Source organism: Puma concolor, chromosome F2 (genome assembly GCF_028749965.1).
Source record: "Puma concolor isolate L17-30 chromosome F2, mPumCon1.1.hap2, whole genome shotgun sequence".
Taxonomy (NCBI): Eukaryota; Metazoa; Chordata; class Mammalia; order Carnivora; family Felidae; genus Puma; species Puma concolor.
Genome location: NC_141684.1, coordinates 67453371 through 67475358, shown reverse-complemented (window position 1 = coordinate 67475358; position 21988 = coordinate 67453371). Strand labels below are relative to the sequence as shown.

At 36.7% G+C, this 21988-nt stretch overlaps 1 protein-coding gene across 3 annotated transcripts in view; it reads left to right on the top strand.

Moving 5' to 3' along the window:
* The window catches only part of DNAJC5B (DnaJ heat shock protein family (Hsp40) member C5 beta), an 89802-nt gene that overhangs the window by 49084 nt on the left and 18730 nt on the right, over positions 1-21988 (top strand). For all 3 annotated transcript variants that reach the window (XR_015246494.1, XM_086694936.1, XM_086694937.1), the window contains one exon: positions 18680-18893. Coding sequence is in view for 2 of the 3 variants with exons in the window: in XM_086694936.1 (XP_086551062.1) it covers positions 18680-18893 (214 nt within the window). In the remaining variant the exon portion in view is untranslated. The remainder of the gene's footprint in view (positions 1-18679; positions 18894-21988) is intronic.

The following is a 21988-nucleotide window of genomic DNA, read 5'->3' as shown; positions in this document are numbered from 1 at the left end:
ACAGAAAAAATATGCAGCCGAGAATCCTTTATCCAGCAAGTCTGTCATTTAAATAGAAGGAGAGATAAAGGTCTTCCCAAACAAACAAAAACTGAAGGAATTTGTCACCACTAAACCAGCCCTCCAAGAGATCCTAAGGGGGACCCTGTGAGACAAAGTACCAGAGACATCACTACAAGCATAAAACATACAGACATCACAATGACTCTAAACCCATATCTTTCTATAATAACACTGAATGTAAATGGATTAAATGCGCCAACCAAAAGACATAGGGTATCAGAATGGATAAAAAAACAAGACCCATCTATTTGCTGTCTACAAGAGACTCATTTTAGACCTGAGGACACCTTTAGATTGAGAGTGAGGGGATGGAGATCTATTTATCATGCTACTGGAAGCCAAAAGAAAGCTGGAGTAGCCATCCTTGTATCAGACAAACTAGACTTTAAATTAAAGGCTGTAACAAGAGATGAAGAAGGACATTATATAATAGTGACAGGGTCTATCCATCAGGAAGAGCTAACAATTATAAATGTCTATGCGCCGAATACCGGAGCGCCCAAATATATAAAACAATTACTCATAAACATAAGCAACCTTATTGATAAGAATGTGGTAATTGCAGGGGACTTTAACACCCCACTTACAGAAATGGATAGATCATCTAGACACACGGTCAATAAAGAAACAAGGGCCCTGAATGAGACATTGGATCAGATGGACTTGACAGATATATTTAGAACTCTGCATCCCAAAGCGACAGAATATACTTTCTTCTCGAGTGCACATGGAACATTCTCCAAGATAGATCATATACTGGGTCACAAAACAGCCCTTCATAAGTTTACAAGAATTGAAATCATACCATGCATACTTTCAGACCACAATGCTATGAAGCTTGAAATCAACCACAGAAAAAAGTCTGGAAAACCTCCAAAAGCATGGAGGTTAAAGAACACCCTACTAACGAATGAGTGGGTCAACCAGGCAATTAGAGAAGAAATTAAAAACTATATGGAAACAAACGAAAATGAAAATACAACAATCCAAACGCTTTGGGACGCAGCAAAGGCAGTCCTGAGAGGAAAATACATTGCAATCCAGGCCTATCTCAAGAAACAAGAAAAATCCCAAATACAAAATCTAACAGCACACTTAAAGGAAATAGAAGCAGAACAGCAAAGGCAGCCTAAACCCAGCAGAAGAAGAGAAATAATAAAGATCAGAGCAGAAATAAACAATATAGAATCTAAAAAAACTGTAGAGCAGATCAACGAAACCAAGCGTTGGTTTTTTGAAAAAATAAACAAAATTGACAAACCTCTAGCCAGGCTTCTCAAAAAGAAAAGGGAGATGACCCAAATAGATAAAATCATGAATGAAAATGGAATTATTACAACCAATCCCTCAGAGATACAAACAATTGTCAGGGAATACTATGAAAAATTATATGCCAACAAATTGGACAACCTGGAAGAAATGGACAAATTCCTGAACACCCACACTCTTCCAAAACTCAATCAGGAGGAAAGAGAAAGCTTGAACAGACCCATAACCAGCGAAGAAATTGAATCGGTGATCAAAAATCTCCCAACAAATAAGAGTCCAGGACCAGATGGCTTCCCAGGGGAGTTCTACCAGACGTTTAAAGCAGAGATAATACCTATCCTTCTCAAGCTATTCCAAGAAATAGAAAGGGAAGGAAAACTTCCAGACTCATTCTATGAAGCCAGTATTACTTTGATTCCTAAACCAGACAGAGACCCAGTAAAAAAAGAGAACTACAGGCCAATATCCCTGATGAATATGGATGCCAAAATTCTCAGTAAGATACTAGCAAATCGAATTCAACGGCATATAAAAAGAATTATTCACCATGATCAAGTGGGATTCATTCCAGGGATGCAGGGCTGGTTCAACATTCGCAAATCAATCAATGTGATATATCACATTAACAAAAAAAAAGAGAAAAACCATATGATCCTGTCAATCGATGCAGAAAAGGCCTTTGACAAAATCCAGCACCCTTTCTTAATAAAAACTCTTGAGAAAGTCGGGATAGAAGGAACATACTTAAAGATCATAAAAGCCATTTATGAAAAGCCCACAGCTAACATCATCCTCAACGGGGAAAAACTGAGAGCTTTTTCCCTGAGATCAGGAACACGACAGGGATGCCCACTCTCACCGCTGTTGTTTAACATAGTGCTGGAAGTTCTAGCATCAGCAATCAGACAACAAAACGAAATCAAAGGCGTCAAAATTGGCAAAGATGAAGTCAAGCTTTCGCTCTTTGCAGATGACATGATATTATACATGGAAAATCCGATAGACTCCACCAAAAGTCTGCTAGAACTGATACATGAATTCAGGAAAGTTGCAGGATACAAAATCAATGTACAGAAATCAGTTGCATTCTTATACACTAACAATGAAGCAACAGAAAGACAAATAAAGAAACTGATCCCATTCACAATTGCACCAAGAAGCATAAAATACCTAGGAATAAATCTAACCAAAGATGTAAAGGATCTGTATGCTGAAAACTATAGAAAGCTTATGAAGGTAATTGAAGAAGATTTAAAGAAATGGAAAGACATTCCCTGCTCATGGATTGGAAGAATAAATATTATCAAAATGTCAATACTACCCAAAGCTATCTACACATTCAATGCAATCCCAATCAAAATTGCACCAGCATTCTTCTCGAAACTAGAACAAGCAATCCTAAAATTCATATGGAACCACAAAAGGCCCCGAATAGCCAAAGTAATTTTGAAGAAGAAGACCAAAGCAGGAGGCATCACAATCCCAGACTTTAGCCTCTACTACAAAGCTGTCATCATCAAGACAGCATGGTATTGGCACAAAAACAGACACATAGACCAATGGAATAGAATAGAAACCCCAGAACTAGACCCACAAACGTATGGCCAACTCATCTTTGACAAAGCAGGAAAGAACATCCAATGGAAAAAAGACAGTCTCTTTAACAAATGGTGCTGGGAGAACTGGACAGCAACATGCAAAAGGTTGAAACTAGACCACTTTCTCACACCATTCACAAAAATAAACTCAAAATGGATAAAGGACCTGAATGTGAGACAGGAAACCATCAAAACCTTAGAGGAGAAAGCAAGAAAAGACCTCTCTGACCTCAGCCGTAGCAATCTCTTCCTCGACACATCCCCAAAGGCAAGGGAATTAAAAGCAAAAGTGAATTACTGGGACCTTATGAAGATAAAAAGCTTCTGCACAGCAAAGGAAACAACCAACAAAACTAAAAGGCAACCAACGGAATGGGAAAAGATATTTGCAAATGACATATCGGACAAAGGGCTAGTATCCAAAATCTATAAAGAGCTCACCAAACTCCACACCCGAAAAGCAAATAACCCAGTGAAGAAATGGGCAGAAAACATGAATAGACACTTCTCTAAAGAAGACATCCGGATGGCCAACAGGCACATGAAAAGATGTTCAGCGTCGCTCCTTATCAGGGAAATACAAATCAAAACCACACTCAGATATCACCTCACGCCAGTCAGAGTGGCCAAAATGAACAAATCAGGAGACTATAGATGCTGGAGAGGATGTGGAGAAACGGGAACCCTCTTACACTGTTGGTGGGAAGGCAAACTGGTGCAGCCGCTCTGGAAAGCAGTGTGGAGGTTCCTCAGAAAATTAAAAATAGACCTACCCTATGACCCAGCAGTAGCACTGCTAGGAATTTATCCAAGGGACACAGGAGTACTGATGCATAGGGGCACTTGTACCCCAATGTTCATAGCAGCACTCTCAACAATAGCCAAATTATGGAAAGAGCCTAAATGTCCATCAACTGATGAATGGATAAAGAAATTGTGGTTTATATACACAATGGAGTACTACGTGGCAATGAGAAAAAATGAAATATGGTCTTTTGTAGCAAAGTGGATGGAACTGGAGAGTGTGATGCTAAGTGAAATAAGCCATACAGAGAAAGACAGATACCATATGGTTTCACTCTTATGTGGATCCTGAGAAACTTAAGAGAAACCCATGTGGGAGGGGAACAAAAAAAAAAAAAAAAAAAGAGGTTAGAGTGGGAGAGAGCCAAAGCATAAGAGACTGTTGAGAACTGAGAACAAACTAAGGGTTGATGGGGGGTGGGAGGGAGGAGAGGGTGGGTGATGGGTACTGAGGAGGGCACCTTTTGGGATGAGCACTGGGTGTTGTATGGAAACCAATTTGACAATAAATTTCATATATAAATAAAAAAATAAAAAAACAGAAAACAAAACAAAACAACAAAAACAAAGTTCTATTTAAATAGCCAAATTCATAGAAACAAAGTTAGAATTATGGTTTCCAGGGGTTAAAGGGAGGGGGAAATGGGAAGTTGTTCAACAGATACAGAGTTTCAGCTTTGCAAAGTAAAAAAGTTCTAGAGATCTGTTACACAACAACAGTAATATAGCTAATGGTACTGATCTGTACACTTAAAAATGATCAAAATAGTAATTTTATGTTGTGTGTTTTTTTTTACCACAATTAAGGAAGGAAGGAAGAAAAAAGAAAGGAAGGGAGGGAGGGATAGAGGGAGGGAAAGAATTTAAGAAAGGACGGGAAGGAAGGGAAGGGAGGGAAGAAGGAAGGAAGGTAGAAAGAGAGGAAGGAAAGAAGGAGGCAAGGAAGGAAGGAAGGAAGGAAGGAAGGAAGGAAGGAAGGAAGGAAGGAAGGAAGGAAGGAAGGAAGGAAGGAAGGAGAAAGACAAAGAATCATGTGTCAAGTAGAATAGCAGCAAAACTTCAAAACCAGACTTTGATGCACAGCCAAATCAACTTTGGAGCTTTTGTAAGCATACAGATGTCCCAGACCTACAAAATTAGAACCTCTAATAGTAGAGCCATGACACATGAGTTTTTAAAAACAACATCCCATTCACAGATGATTCTGAGCATCAGATGTTGAAAACTACGGATTTAACTGGCAAGCACAGGAGAAATTATAAACATACATGACTGTAGCAACACATTCCGATTGTCTACTCTGTTCCTTGTCCTTTTTATGAGAAGTGGCCCTCCTTTGGTTTATGAAGAATGAATAAAATCTTGTCTCTGACATGTCCACTTTACTCTCAAGTTCTTGCTCCTGGCTTCCCAGTTGTTTGTCTGCCTTATCCTTACTTGGTGTTTGACTATTTGCTTGCTTTTGCTGCACTGGTCACTTTGGATAAGATGTACTCCTTCTGCCAAACTTGGCCCCAAGGGACCCACATATGTCTGAACTACCTTGCGCAGCCCCCCAGTCAGGGCAGGAGAAGAATCAAGGAAGACATCCTGGAAACCAAAGGAAAAGAAGGTGTGGTCAACAAACCTTGCAGAAAAGTCTGATAGAATGAGGGTTAGGATGTCATGGAATGGAGAGCAAGTTGAGAACTAGAAATTAGATTACAGAAGGTTGAAGAGTAAATGATATTGAGGATGCAACCTTTTTTGTGTAAACTTTGCTTTGAAGAAGTATTATGAAGAAGGGAAGGAGGAGATAATTAACAGTCCAATAATTTGAAGGGGAGGCAAGGACATAAAAATAGGTTTCCTTTTTAAAAAATGATGGGCATGGTTTTTTGCTGAAAACAAAGAGAAATTACTGAAGGTACTGAAGTTGAGGGTAGGGATTGATGACCGATGGACCAGGATTCAGGAAGGTGCAGAGGTAGATCCTAGAAAACACTGGAAAGGTTAATCTTAAAGAGAATAGTTTCTTCTTCCCTCCAAATAAGGGCTAAGTCTTTGACTAAGCCTGCTAAGGGCTTTGACTAGAACAAGTGGTGGGAGCTGCTGTTGGTAGGAGACAAAGTTTGTATAGCTGTTTCTTCTACATTCCAGGTCTCTCCCTTGATGATTGATCACAGTTCTGTAAAGATTGCTGGCTTAAAAAAATGCAAACATTTCCCTAAGAAACATAGTAAGATTAGAGGTCCAGAAACTTTTGTTGGAAACCTGAGCCAAATACAGAGATCTTAAGTTCTATGCAGCTCTTAGATTCTGGACAAGCTTTAGGCTGGTAAGAAAAAAATATTTTAAAAATGTAACACACAGAGATCTTAGTGGCTTGCTGAAGGTTTGAAGGCTTATAGTGGCCTACTGGTTTCAGAATATCAGGTCCTCATTCTTTAAGGCAGTACTCTTATGACTGGTGTAGATAAATACTTCTAATATTGGGCACAGTTTATCTGTGTTTGTACAAATATTCTAGTCTATTCTACCTTATTAGGGGAGGTAAAGAGCTGGCTCTTAAAATTAGCCTAAGAGTTCTGACCAGAAAACTATCTAAAACAAAGATATATCAATTAGCATTTAAACTTTTCAAAAGTTTAAATATTTTTAACTCTCAAATTAAAAAAAATTCTCAAGCATAATGCCTCATAAAGTCAAATTATTACATAGTCTAGTAAAAACTTGAGATTATTGTGAAGTGATATCAATGCATTGACTGCCACTAGAGGTCAGCACTTGACTCTCCATCAGGTTTTATGTGATGGGGCGAAAAGGTCAATTCTCTAAAACAGATCATCATTTATGGTTCCTATTGTTATCTCATGCCATCTGTCTTGAATCACGAATGTGACTGAGGATCACACAGAACTAGAGAACACCCTGACAATTGCTGGGGTGAGCTGTTCTGATATTCCATCTGCAAATGTGAGGAAATCATAGGACTGTGTAATGTGGCCTTCAGAGGGCCCTGGGTGGCTTGGTGATCAAAATACTTGAATCATATACTATGGCAGCAGGTGTTTCAGAAATAATTACATGGCAGGGGTAGCACTGGCATCATTATTTGCAATTTGAAGCCAAATGGTGCCCTGAAATTGCTATTCTGTCCCTTTTGCAGGACTCTGTACTAATCCTCACCCAGTGGCTCCTCTTCCTTAAGCCCCAATAACATTCTTGTTCTGGCCTTCTTTCATCAGTAGATTGTATCAAGTTTCTTGTGGGGAGAAAAAATGTGCTGGGTACAAATGCATGAAGTGGTTGTAAAGTGTTCAAGGGATTCAGAGGTTGACCAAGAGAAAAGATATGACCATAAGAGGCAGTAACCCACAATAAGTTTTATTGGGTAGGGCTTTATTGCTTGAGAGGGGAAGATGCTCACAGCATGAAACAATCCAGATGTTTTTAGCTAGGGAGCCACTTACAGAAGGGGAGCAAGGCAAGGGAACTCAGTGAGAAGGGAAGGTGGGGGCATTGGCAAGGGGGCTTACATGTCTAGGTGATGTCACTCAGGAGCATAGTGGGAAGTCTCTGAGCCAGACAGCTCCAGAGGGCCATGGCAGGTTGGATTCTTAGAACCTCAAGGCTCTTAAGCACATATGGAGCAAGGTCTTGCAGATATATAAAGTAGGTAGGCTCCAAATGGCTGATAATCTGCTTCTTTCAGCTATTTTTAAAATAATTAAACATGTAAAAATTTGAGTCTAGCTTTGGTGGGCTTTTGAGCTAATGGGTCTCAGCTTGCAGTAAAGAAACAATGGGTCATTTACATAACAGTGGTATAGAACAGAGGCCTTAGGTAGAATTAACATATATAGTTGACCCTTGAACAACATTGGTTTGAACTGTACTGGTCCACTTTCATGTGGATTTTTTTAAGGTAAATACAGTATGGTACTATAAATGTATTTTCTCTTCCTTATGATTTTCTTAATAATATTTTCTTTCTCTAGTTTACTTTATTGTAAGAATATAGTATATAAGTTAATTGACTATTTACTTTATCAGTACGGCTTCTGGTCAACAGTAGGCTATTAGTAGTTAAGTTTTGGGGGAGTCAAAAGTTATATATGGATTTTTGACTGTGGGAGGTTGGCACCCCAACTCCTGCATTGTTCAAAAGGTCAACTATACTTGAAAGAGAAGAATGGAGACATAAAAGATAACCAAGAGTTTCTGGTTATCATTGACTAGGTAATTTGGGTCATTTTCCTTTCCCCTGAGAGAAACTAGAAAAACTGGATAAAAATTATCTTTTAATATATACATCTGAAAAGCACTTGATATTAAAGAATTACTGCTGACTAGGTCATGATAAGGAAGAAGAGAAGCTGAAAGGCTGAGCAGGACTCTACAGAGAAAGGAGAAAATTTTGGGACCCTAGCCAACAAGAATGAGAATCTTGCAATTCTATTTATACTCTGAAGTGCTGCACCCCAGGACAAAGGACAAAATGGAAGTAAATCATCTGTGGTTCACTATTACTTTTGTGGTCCTCTATAAACTATATTTCCTGGTATTCATGTCCTTGTATAACCCTCTTGAATCTGGGCTGGCTCTCTGATCTAATTTAACCAATAGAATGTGGCAGAAGTAATGGTGGACCTAAATCCTAAAAAGGCCTAGCAGCTTCTGCTTCTGCAATATGGTTTAAGTTAGCCACTTTTTAAGACGTACGGATATCCTCAGATTATCATACTTTGGGGCTCCTCATTTAGCCATGTGGAGAAGCCCCATGAAGAACAGAGTTCCCAGCCAACAAGCCCTAGCTGAGCTCTCAGCCATAGCTATTGCCAACTTACCAGCAAGTCAGTGAGGCCATCTTGAAAGCAAATCCTTCAGCTCCAATTGAGCAGTCCTAGCCAAAGCAAACAGGACTTGTATCCACTAAGTTCTGCCTAATTACAACATTGTAGGCAAATTAATAAAATTTTTGTTGCTTTAAGCTATTAAATTTCACTGTAGCTTGTTACCCAGAAGTAGATAAAGGAAAACACCAGTTTTGTATGGATTATAACTGAACTTGGAGCCACCTAGGTGACTGAAAAAATCTCAATCCCTAATATTGGATTAAGATGACCTCAGTTTAGTAAGTGCTTCCAGGCATCTGAAAATAGGAAATAAAAGTGCTCTCTGGTATAAGACAATATTCTCTTGGCAGTCCAACTATTTCTTTAAAAATTTTCCTAGTTTTATTGGGAAATAATTGGCATACATCTTTATATAAGTTTAAGCTATATAGCATGATGGTCTGATTTACATACGTTGTGAAATGATTATTGCAATAGGCTCAACTAACATCCATCATCTCATATAGATACAAAAGAAGAAAAGAGAAAAAAATTTCTGCTTACCATAAAAAGTCTTAGGATTTACTCTTTCACAACTTTCCTACATATAATACTCTTTTTACAGTTTTAAAAATACAGTATTTGGCACACAGAGACAAGCACAGAAGTCAAGACAATATGAACAGGAATCAGCAGAAATGAGACAATAGACACAAAACCACAGACAACCTCAGGTATTAAAATTATCCAATACAGATTTTAAAATAACTATGATCAAAAGATAAAATATAAGATTGAGGATTTTCACAGAAAACTGAAAATTATGAAAAGGGATATTTCAGAATTTTTAAATGAAACAAGTTTCACAACTAAAAAATACAGCAACCAAACTTAAGAACTCAAAGGCAGTGTTTAACAAGTTAGAGAGCTGATTGGATGATAGACCAGAAGAAAATAGCAAGAAAGAATTACAAAAGGACAGGAAACAATGCAAGAAGATGAAACACATAGAAGAAGATCCATTAGATAAATGCAACTGGAGTCTGAAAAGAAGAGTAGAAAGAGAATAAGAGGAAACTTATTTGAAAACAATGTTTGTGAATTTTCCAGGCTCATGAACAATATCAATCCATTTATACCAGCAGCCAAATAAAAGCCAAACAGAACAAATAGAAAGAAATCTGTATCAAAGCACATTACAGGAAAACTGTTGAAAAATGATGTAAAGCTTTGATGGCCACCAGAAAAAAAAAATACAAACTATCTTCAAAGAACAACAATAGACTTGTAACAGATTTTTTAACAGAAATAATGGAATCTAGAAGACACTGGACTGAGATCTTCAGTGTGAAAAAGAAAACAGTTGATAACTTACAATTCTGTATCCAAGGAAAATGCCCTTCAAAAATGAAAGTTAAATAAAGACATTTTTAAGTTAAACAAAAATCGTAAGAATTAATTATCAGCAGATCTATACAGATATACTAAAGGGTATTAATATGCAGGAGGAAAATAATTCCAGATGGATAGTCAGAGATGTAAGATGTTCCAATCAATGGCAACATAGTTGGAAAATATGCGAGTAAATGCACACAAACACTAATTGTGAAAAAGATCATTAAATAATAATTGTATTAAATAGCAATTCTTGAGGGACTAAGAGACTTAGAGAATTAAAATACATGCTACCAAGAACACTTATGTTAGGAGGAAAGTAATAGTGTTCATGTCCTAAGACTTTTATATTCTCTTGAAGGAAGACTAAAGTATCTTGATATTGGACTTTGATAAGGATTTTCTAAGAGAAATTTTAAAAATGTATAATTTCCTACAAATCAAAACCACACTCAGGTATCACCTCACACCAGTCAGAGTGGCCAAAATGAACAAATCAGGAGACTATAGATGCTGGAGAGGATGTGGAGAAACGGGAACCCTCTTGCACTGTTGGTGGGAATGCAAATTGGTGCAGCCGCTCTGGAAAGCAGTGTGGAGGTTCCTCAGAAAATTAGAAATAGACCTACCCTATGACCCAGCAATAGCACTGCTAGGAATTTATCCAAGGGACACAGGAGTACTGATGCATAGGGGCACTTGTACCCCAATGTTCATAGCAGCACTCTCAACAATAGCCAAATTATGGAAAGAGCCTAAATGTCCATCAATTGATGAATGGATAAAGAAATTGTGGTTTATATACACAATGGAATACTACGTGGCAATGAGAAAAAATGAAATATGGCCTTTTGTAGCAACGTGGATGGAACTGGAGAGTGTGATGCTAAGTGAAATAAGCCATACAGAGAAAGACAGATACCATATGGTTTCACTCTTATGTGGATCCTGAGAAACTTAACAGGAACCCATGGGGGAGGGGAAGGAAAAAAAAAAAAAAAAAAAAAAAAGAGGTTAGAGTGGGAGAGAGCCAAAGCATAAGAGACTGTTGAGAACTGAGAACAAACTAAGGGTTGATGGGGGGTGGGAGGGAGGAGAGGGTGGGTGATGGGTATTGAGGAGGGCACCTTTTGGGATGAGCACTGGGTGTTGTATGGAAACCAATTTGACAGTAAATTTCATATATAAATAAAAAAAATAAATAAAAAAAAATAAAAAAATAAAAATGTATAATTTCCAAAAGCAACCATGGAAAAAAGTAGAAAAACTATAAAGACTTAATCCAAAAGAAGGCAAAAAGGAGGAAAAATATATTTTTATATGGGCAAAAAAAAAATAATGATGTGGTAGATTTAACCTGAATTATATCAATAATTATATTAAAAATAAACATAGGCTAAATGCTTCAATTAAAAGAGAAAGATTGTCATTGTAAATTAAAAAAATAATATGGGATTCACAAAACACACATCTAATACATAAGTATACAGAAAATGTGAAAATAAAAGTAAAGAAAAATATATTCTAGGTAGATGCCTACCCAAAGAAAGCTGGTGTTGCTTATTCATATCAAAGTAATGACAAAAAGTATTACTAGAGGTGAAGAGGCATATTTCAAATGATAAAAGTTCAATTCGCTAGTCATGTATAACGGTTGTTAATTTGTATGCTTCAAAAACCATGGCCTAAAATACATACAGCAACAAGTGACAACTATAAGGAGAAATATGCAAACCTGCAGCCATAGTGGGAAACATACCTTGTTTGGTAGATCAGTAAAATGGTTAAGAATATAGAAGATGTGAACAAAAAAAAATTAGCAAATAAAATCTAATACTCTCCTACAAGAACAAAGCACTCAACAGGTATGGAATATATATTCTTTAAAGTACACATGGAACATTTATAAAAATTGAACAAATAATGAGACATAGAGCAACCCTCAAATTTTGAAGGACTTAAATCAAATAAAATGTTTTCTCACAGCAATAAGATCATGATAGACAGTAAGAATAATAAGATAACTAGAAAATTCCCATGTGTTTGAAAATCGGGAGGCACAATTTAAACTAACTCATGGGTAAAATAAACCACAATTAAAATTAGAAAATATCTAGAACCAGGGGCACCTGGGTGGCTCAGTCGATTAAGCGTCCAACTTTGGTTCAGGTCATGATCTCATGGTTTATGGGTTCAAGCCCTGCATTGGGCTCTGAGCTGTCAGCTTTGGATTCTGAGCTTTTGAGCCTGCTTTGGATTCTGTGTCTCCCTCTCTCTGCCTCTACCCTGCTCATGTTTCTCTCTCTCTCTCTCTCTCAAAGAATAAACATTTTAAAAAAGGAAATATCTAGAACTGAATGTCACATATTAAAACTTGGGAAATGCAGTTTAAGTAGTACTTAGAAGGAAATTTATAATTAGATGCACATTTTAGAAAACTGAGTCTAGCAATAAATAAAAAATAATACAAAATGGCCAAGTTGAGTTTATCCAAAAACACAAACTTCAATTAACATTAGAAAATCAATCACATAAACAGATTGAAAGACAAAAAAAAAAAAAAAGTGTCTTCTCAACAGATAAAGAAAAAGCATTTTATAAAATCTAACATCCATTCACTGTTAGTAAATTAGTAAAAGAGAAGGATGGCTGCTATAATCACTTTTATTTTTTTAACTTATTTTTATTTTTTGTATTGTTTATTTTGAAGAGAGAGAGAGACAGAGTGCAAGCAGGGGAGGAGCAGGGATAGAGGGAGACAAAGACTCTGAAGCTGGCTCCAGGCTCTGAGCTGTCAGCACAGAGCCCTCAAATTCATGAGTTGTGAGATCATGAGCTGAGCTGAAGTTGGATGCTTAACCAACTGAGCCACCCAGGCACCCCTGATACAACTGCTTTTATCTGACATCATACCCAAGGTCTTAGCCAAAACAATAATAAGAAGAAAATGTTAAATGATATAAGGACTGGAAAGGAAAGAGACAATTTTTTATATATTATATAACTGTATATGTAGAAAATGCAAAATAATCTGTAATTTATTAACATTAATAAATAAGCTTAGGAACATCAATATATAAAAATCTCTTATATCTGCAATGAATTAAGAAAACATTTTTAAATGTCAAAACCACACACACAAAGTATAAGTTCCTAGTAATAAATCTAATAAAATATATGCAAGACATAAATGGTAAAATTATAAAACTTTGAGAATCTTTCTGAATTCAGACTAAAATTGATCAATTCAACTAAATTAAAATTAAGAATTTCTGTTCATCAAAAGAGTCCATAAAGAAAATAACAACAAGTTCCCAGAATGGGAGAATATATATGTAATACATATAAGTGACAAAGGATTCATATATAGAACACATATTTTTTAAATACTACAAATTAATTTAAACATCAAACTAAACACTGGCAAAAGATTATGCACTTAAATAGAGGATATCCAAATTATAATTGCAAGAATATATATATCACCCTCATTAGTAATTAGGAAAATACAAATGAAACTACAAAGAGATGTATATATGTATATATGTGTATACATATGTATATATGTACGTATATACATATATATATATGTATGTATGTGTATATATGTATGTATATATACACATATATACATATATCTATATCCATCCAACTGTCAAACATTAAAATGTCCATCACTACCAAATGTCAGGGAGATGTGTGCACTGGGATTCCTATGTTGGTTTCTTATGTTTTCACTTGGTGTTGATTTAGTCCAAGAGGGCACAGGAGGTCCACCAAACTTCCAATATTATGACAGCTATCAAGTTCCATTATGCAACACTTGCCATACATCTAGGGTTACTAATCTAGGGGTTGTTTTCACCTTCAAACTCTGGTTTATAGCAGTTAATTTTCCTATTTACCACCAGTCTCCTTCCCATTATAGCCAATTTTTTCTAGAAATAATTATCTGAGAATAATATTTAAGAGAATATTATCTAGAATATTTCTAGAAAGTCTATCTCTGAACTCAGATTTTGCTTTGTTTTGCTACCTGAGCTTTTTCAAACTCAGATTTTGTTTGGGTTTTTTGTTTGTTTGTTTGTTTTGTTTTGTTTTGCTATCTTTGCAGTAGATGCTAACTTTATTTTAAAGGTTCTAGGAGATGGGAAGAAATCATGCTTCACTCTTCTTCTACTCTTTCATCTTAGGCAACAGGTAGCTTCTTCTGGGACACCGGAGGGGAAATAAACTTTGTGGCTGAGAGAGTTTAACAGAAAGTCACACTGCAGTGGAGAAATTTTGAAATAGGAAACAACAGGAGGTAATTGGAGAAAGCAGCTGAAAATGTGTTGAGTGGGGAAAGGCAGCTTATAGACACAGCCATGCCAGGATGGAACTTAATTCCCTGAAGTTCAGATGCCACCCTTCCCAAACAAGGTCTCCTCTGATATTTCAACCCCATGGAGATAGATCTGGCCTAGAATTGAGGCAACATGGTCAGAATCAGGTCTTAGGTGACGTAGAGACTGGTAGAGAGTAGTAGGTAGATCTGATCTGAGTGTTAGATGTTAAGAGGAAAAGAACTGGGCAAAACATCATAATTCTTAGAAGTATGCCACTGTCTCAAAATAGGGGCCATAAGTAATTACAACTATAAACCCCACGTTCATCTTCTCCACCACTCAACTGAATTCACTATGCATTTCAGTTTACGGTTGTCAATGGATTGCAAAGTGGAAATGAGAGGCATTGATGCTATTTCTAACATTAGTTATAGCCATACCAGATTAATTAGGTGATTAAGAGTAGAGAGAGATTTAGGATAAAAAGCACACATTCTGGTTAGAATTCTATTACTTTTTAAGTTTAAAATGAGAAATTATAAGAAAGATCTTTAAAATGAATTAGGTGAATTTTATATTTAAACGTACTCCAAGCACTTTCTTTCACCCTAAATTCCACACATGCTTCCTTGGTCTATAGGCAATTCCCAAGTGTGGGTCATTAACCAATTACTTCCTGAGCAGTTGTGTAATTTTGGTAGCTGCCTCTGCTAGCCATATTTCCCAAGGATTCCTCAGAGCCAAGAGCATCTGCCAAGAGGAGTCAAAATGCTGCTGACGACCAGGAATTGGATTTGTTACAAATGGAGATGCTCCAGCCCTCTGAACTTGCCAGTGCTATTGTTAGAGGAGTGTAATAAATGGCTGGGTGCATCTGCCCTTGTAAGCTGACAAAGATCCGAACAGCTTAAAATATGACAGGAAGCTAGGCTTCTCTGGCTAAGTCTCGGGCAGTATATAATCAGTCTACAACTGAAACCTAAAAAGAAGCAAATGTATGCAAAGAGGCACTTTGCAGGGGTTTCTTTTTTCAAGGCAGAATTAATAGCTCTTGTATCTGATTGGCTTGAATTTGATTTCTGGAACTAGTAGGGGGAAATGCTGTAAATTGTACTCGAGGGCATGGTGTGAGAATTCCAGGGATATCATGCCATTAAAATTAATGTGTTTAAAGAATCCACTTGATGTTATTTGATGATGATCATTGTATCACTGAAGTTAGAGGACTTTTTTCTTTCTTCCTTTTTTACCCCTTCTAATTTGTCAGTGGGTCATTTAAGAGAACAAACTCTAAACTTTCAGCTATTAAAAGAGAACAACATTTGTAACTGGACCTTAACAATGCTTATGGAAGGAAACTACACAAGTGATATGTATATTTTTTGTAACAAGCAAAAACAAAATAAAGAATCACCTATAATCCCAATGTGCAGCTATAAGCACTGTTAATTGTGGTCATAACCTTCCATTTTCCTCTTTCTTCTCATTTTTCTGCTTTATTTTTCCTTATACAGACATATATACCACTGTCTATATGTATGTGCATGTGTGTGTGTGTGTGTGTGTGTGTGTGTGTGTGTGTGTGTGTGTATCAAGGTCACCAAAGATTTCTATATCACTAAACCTAGTGATCAGTTCTTAGTCCTCATCATATATGACCTGTTAATAGTATTTGACACAAATGACCACTCTCTTCCTTGAAATACTTTGTTCACTTAGATCCCAAGACCCCATATTCTCCATATTTTTCCTTCTGCCTCATTGATCTTTCTTTCTTCATCTCCTTTGCTTGTTCTTCCTTCTCAAAGCCCAGTTTTTGGACTTCTCTTGGACCCACTCACTTGTGAATCTTTTCCACTTCCATAGCTCTAAATACCATCTACTTGCTGAGAACTCCCAAACATGCATCTCCTACAGTAATTCTTGCCTAAACACCAGGCTCATATATCTCTCTTACCTCCATCTCCACTTAGAAGTCTAATAGACATCTCAAATGTGTCTAAAATACAAACTCTAAATCCTAACAAACCATTCCCTACTGCCAAAAAAAGAAAAAAAAAATTCTTGCCAACTCATTAAGTAGTAACTACAAACTGCTATTTGCTCAGGCCAAAACTCTGGTGCCATCTCTCATTTCTTTCTTTTGTATCCCACATCCAATTCATCAGCTAGCTTTCAAAATATATCCAGAATCCAACCACTTCTCATTATATCCTCCACTACCACACTGATCAGAACCACCATGGACTTTTCCTAAAAGAGTCTCCCTGCTTTGGTCTTTGTCCTCTCCAAGAGTCAGTAATCCTTCTAAAACTAAAGTCAGATCATACCATTCTTTTTCTCAAAAAAAACCCAATGGCTTCCCACATCACCTTAAAGACCAAAAGCCAAAGTCCTTTTATAATGGTCTACTAACACTGTGTGCCTTACTTTTTAAATTTAAAAATATAAAAAAGCCAGCCTAGTGGTGGTTAAGAGCATGTGCTCGAGGTCAAATTCCCTGTGTTCAAAGCCTGGCTGTAATTATTAGCTGTGTGATATTGGGCAAATTACTTAACTTTCTGGTGGCTAAATTTCCTCATCTGTAAAATGGGATCATGATAATACCTATTTCATAGAGTTGTGATAAATATTAATGAATTAATATTTATAACATGCTTACAATAGTGCTAGCACATACTAAACATTATAAAAGATCTTTTAAATGACAAAATAGGCATTTTATGCTATTAGCACAAGATTTCATTATGAATTCTGCACATAAAAAAACATAGATACCCCAAACGTCTCTCAAAAAGCATGAAAATGTTTTAGTTAAACAAATTTAAAATGAACTATCATTGTTTTATTCTTTTTGTTTATTCTGAGTTCAGAGTTGAAATCGCTTTTACACCATGATTTACACTTTTAAGTATTTTGGTACTGATGCTGAGCTGCTTAATCATCTACTTCCTAACCAGCAGTACTTTAATTCCTAAAATATATGTGATTTTTTTTCCAGCTTATTGTATAGATTGACTTATAAAGTAGACTTTACTTTTCTGTTCTACTATGGCCTTTTATTATTGCATTAAAATGAAACCGTTTAATCTAAACCAAAATAAAAGCTTAAGGTATATTCGTACATAGAGCTATAAAGGACACAGCAGAGAGAACAAGTCACATAAAATTTCCAGTACGGAGTCATAAAATTTGTTGACTTTTTAGTGGAAAAATTACTACAGACTCAATTTTGAACACAGCTTTAATCATTATTTAAATCTGTCTGCAAAGGGAAGTGAAGGAAATGGCCACCAGCCAGACCCTGACTATCATAGCCCAGTTCTCACATTCGTGTTATAGGTTTTTTAATACTTGAGTATAACAAGAATAAATTACCCTCAAATCTCTCTCTCTCTCTCTCTCTCTCTCTCTCTCTCTCTCTCTCTCTCTCTCTCTCACACACACACACACACACACACACACACACACACACACACCACTGCAACACAACACATACATATATTCATCAGGAACTGATTCATGATCCACAGAGAACACAGGCCCTTTTACTCACAACTAAATTTCTACAGATTATTTGAAGTGGAAAGACCTATTTTAAAAGAAGTCAAATAGGGACACCTGGGTGGCTCACTTGGTTGAGCATCTGACTCTTCATTTCAGTTCAGATCATGACCTCACGGCTCATGCAATCTAGCTCCATGTTGGGCTCTGCGCTGACAGCACAGAACCTGCTTTGGATCTGTCTCCCTCTCCCTCTGCCCCTCCGCTGCTTGCTCACTCTCTCTCAAAATAAATAAATTAAAAAAAAAAGAAGTCAAATATACATTTGACAACAAGGAAAGTCACAGTATCTGTTCATAAAAACAAAAGGGAGTGAAAAAGGGTTTGTGGAAGATTTGTGAAAAAGGTCATAATTTTATTCAAGGGAGTATGAATCAGATATTTTTGGACAATTTTTCATTTAACTTTTAGAATATGTGGTGTGAACTTTTGTTAATTCCAGAAACTTGTTCCAGTTCTAAATGGAATTTTGGTGTAAACTTACTCTATTGCTCTAACACTTGAAAGGCCTCTGCATATTGAAGTGGGCCACTGATCAGCTGCCAGGTGAAAATAAACTTCACATATCTGCCAACAGCAAAATGGCTCAGACTCAACAACTACGCAGCTATTGAGAATTCCTTTGAGGATGTGAGGAAAGAAACAATACTACTGTGCCTGCACATAGAAACAAGAGACAACATCTAATGGAAACTTGCTTAGTCACATCAACATTTTTGTGAAACTTATCATTTCACAGTAATTGCATGTAAAAATGATGAACAAATGAATAATGCCCCCCTAAAATGTCATTGCAATTCTTGTCAAATAATACTTTCCCTCACTTTTTTTATTTTAAAAGAAAACTGGCCTTGAAACATCATCCAGACAAGAATCCAGATGATCCAGCTGCTGCTGAAAAGTTTAAAGAAATCAACAACGCCCACACAATACTTACCGACATGTCAAAGAGAAACATATATGACAAGTATGGATCACTGGGACTCTATGTGGCTGAGCAATTTGGAGATGAAAATGTTAATACCTACTTCATGCTGTCAAGCTGGTGGGCAAAGGTAAATCAATTTTTTCTTCAAAAACAATTTCCTAGAAAAACCATGATATTATTCACTCTTTTAGGCTCCATCTCAGAGAAAACCTAAGCTTACTACATTATTAAACTCTTATAAATAAAAAGAGGTATCACTTTAATCAAAAGCTATTATTTGAGGATCATTTTTTGCTTTATCTCATTAAATAATCATAAAATACAGCATGACTTAAAATACCTCTAGACATTAATTATAAATGAATTTGAGGCTTCAGGTTAATTCTGACTGCCCCCCCCCTCGACCCATGACTAATTAAGAACTGACTCACTGCTCAAAAACAAAAATAATTTATTAGTGTGACAACTGCTTAGTAAGTTATTATAGGACAAATTTAGCCATGTACTTTACTATCTATAGCATAGGCTACATGAACAAACACAGTACTTGGGAGAATGTGTGGTAATTATGTCATAGGCTCACGTGCAGCCTGACTTGAAGTAGTGGAGAAGGAAATGAGGAGGAAAAAGTGAGAATTAAGTAGTGTTGAACAGGGTGTTGGAGAGACATAGAGGCAAAAGGGGTAAAAAGGATATCTGGTCAGGAAGAAGGCAACATTTTTAAGGACTTAGTACAATCAGAATTCACTTTTAACAATAAATTTTGGGTGGTTTCCTAGGAATACCTGGTATATGTCTGGTGATGGTTATGCATTTGTTCATGAGTTTTAATGTCCTTACCTTTTTTTTTTTACATTTATTTATTTTTGATAGAGAGAGACAGAGCACAAGTGGGGTGGGGGCAGAGAGAGAAGGAGACACAGAATATGAAGCAGGCTTCAGACTCTGAGCTGTCAGCACAGAGCCCGACGCGGGGCTCGGGCTAACAAACTGTGAGATCATGACCTGAGCTGAAGTTGGATGCTTAACTGACTGAGCTACCCAGGCACCCCCTTATCTTTTGACAAAAGCATATTTACATACAAAGCATTCATATGATCCATCAGGATATTTTTGGACAATTCATACATTTTGTGAAATCATATGAACTCACACTCATATGAGAGGTAATTAATTTAAAAAACTGCAGATCTCCAAAAAAAGGGGTTGCATGGTCAATAGGATTCTGATTGCTATTTTCTTCCACTAAAATAAATCTTGCTAAATTGAGGAGTTTTATATATGCAGAGAAAGAATATATTTTTGCACATAAGCATGGAGAGTCTATAACCTAAAGCCACATTTGTCTTCTACAGTCTCCAAAAATGTCTTCTCCTAGAGATAACTGGGATTCCCACTTGAGATCTCCTTTCTCTATTGTTGAAGACCTGGGAGAGAGACAAGTTCCTGCTGAGTGGATTTGGACCTTGGAATGAGAGTGTACATACTGACAATATCACTTATGATTGACTTAATGTTCACATAAAATGTAGGCTTTAGGGGGCTTGCCTGGGAACCTAACCTCCAGGTGTGACATTCTCTCCCTGGGAAGGTATATCGGACATTCTAGATAATTTACACACTAATACCTGGTTGCATATTAGGGCTGGCCTGCATAAAAACAAATAGGTTTCCTTACTGAGGAAGTTGACAAAGTTGATAAAAATTCATATAGAAAAACAGACGCTGTCCAGCAGTATAAGAAATATATGAAATAATTTCTGATGTGGCTCTTTAAAAGTAAGGCCACAAAAAAATGTACCTTCTTCTGTTTATGTCAAAAGCCTAACTGCACCATGTCCATCAGAGTGGTTCAGCGCATATGATCATGTATTAAGTATGCATTAAATGAATGATTTATTGTACCACTGAAAATATGTATTTCAAAAATATTGAGCTCCTGGGGCACCTGGATGGCTCAGTCAGTTAAGTGGCTAACTTCAGCTCAGATCATGATCTCATGGTTCATGAGTTTGGGCTTTTTGCTGTTAGCGCAGAGCCCGCTTTGGATCCTCTCTCTGCCCCTGCCCTGCTTGCACTCTTTCTCTGAAAAATAAATACACATTTAAAAAAATAAATAAATCTTACCATTAAAAAAAAATAGTGGACTCCTACTTATGCTCAGTAGTGTGCTAAGTACTATGAGTATGTAAGTCAAGGCTATTTGTGTAGCAGGCAACCAATCTAGTTGGATTAATTAAAGAACAAAACAATATATGAATTAAAGAAAATTTTCAGCGAAGAGTAAATATGGGAATTGCATGGTAAAGACATAAGAGGACAAAAGTAGGTAGAGAAAGGAGGAGCTGGTTGAGGCAATAGCTCAGGAATACTGCACAGGAAGGTTTTGGAGGCAGCTGGTGAGGACAGTGTTGCAGCTTTTTTCGCAGAGTAATTTTCTTAAGTCTATGAAAATATAGAGTATCCACAGCAAAAAGATTATAGGTGCGAGAGTGTGACTAAAGCTCCCTCACTCCAAACCACTGTAGGCTCCACCCCATAATAGGGCCAGAGTCAGAAAGAAGCAGGAATGAGCCAGGTGAGTTTCATCAACATTAAAGATTTCTACCATAAGTTACTGAAGAACTGCATACACGCAAGGTGATCTTTATCCTCTTTGTTCTTTTTAGATAAAATCTGCATTCTTATTCAAAACACTTCCTATTTCAAATAACATATTTTTTACAACCATTATATTGCTGAATTAAAAAATTTGGCTTATTTTAACTTAAATTGAGGGTTGGTAGAGTTTCTTTTCATTTTAGCTATGGCAGACTTAGTAAACAAATCTTTCATATGCTTGTGGGGAAATCCTGGTTCTGCTGTTCACTAAAAGGAACAAATTATTCATCTATCTATTAATTACTTTATACATTCATTAATTCAGTAGGTATTTATTGTCTCCCACATGCCAGGTACTAAATCCTTAGGTAGGAGGGATTAAAAGATGACTAACATATAGTTACAGCCTTCAAAACTCTCGCAGTCTAATGTGACACAGACCTGTAAACAGATAAATGTCCTAAGGTGTCAACAACATCAACAGAACCATGGGAGAAATTTCTGTGGAGTACAACTGGGGCACAAAGGAGGGAGTAATTGTTCTAGAGTGGGGGGATCAGGAAAGATGTCAGAGAGAGGATCTTTGAGATGAATCTTAAACTCAGAGTTGGCATTTGTTAG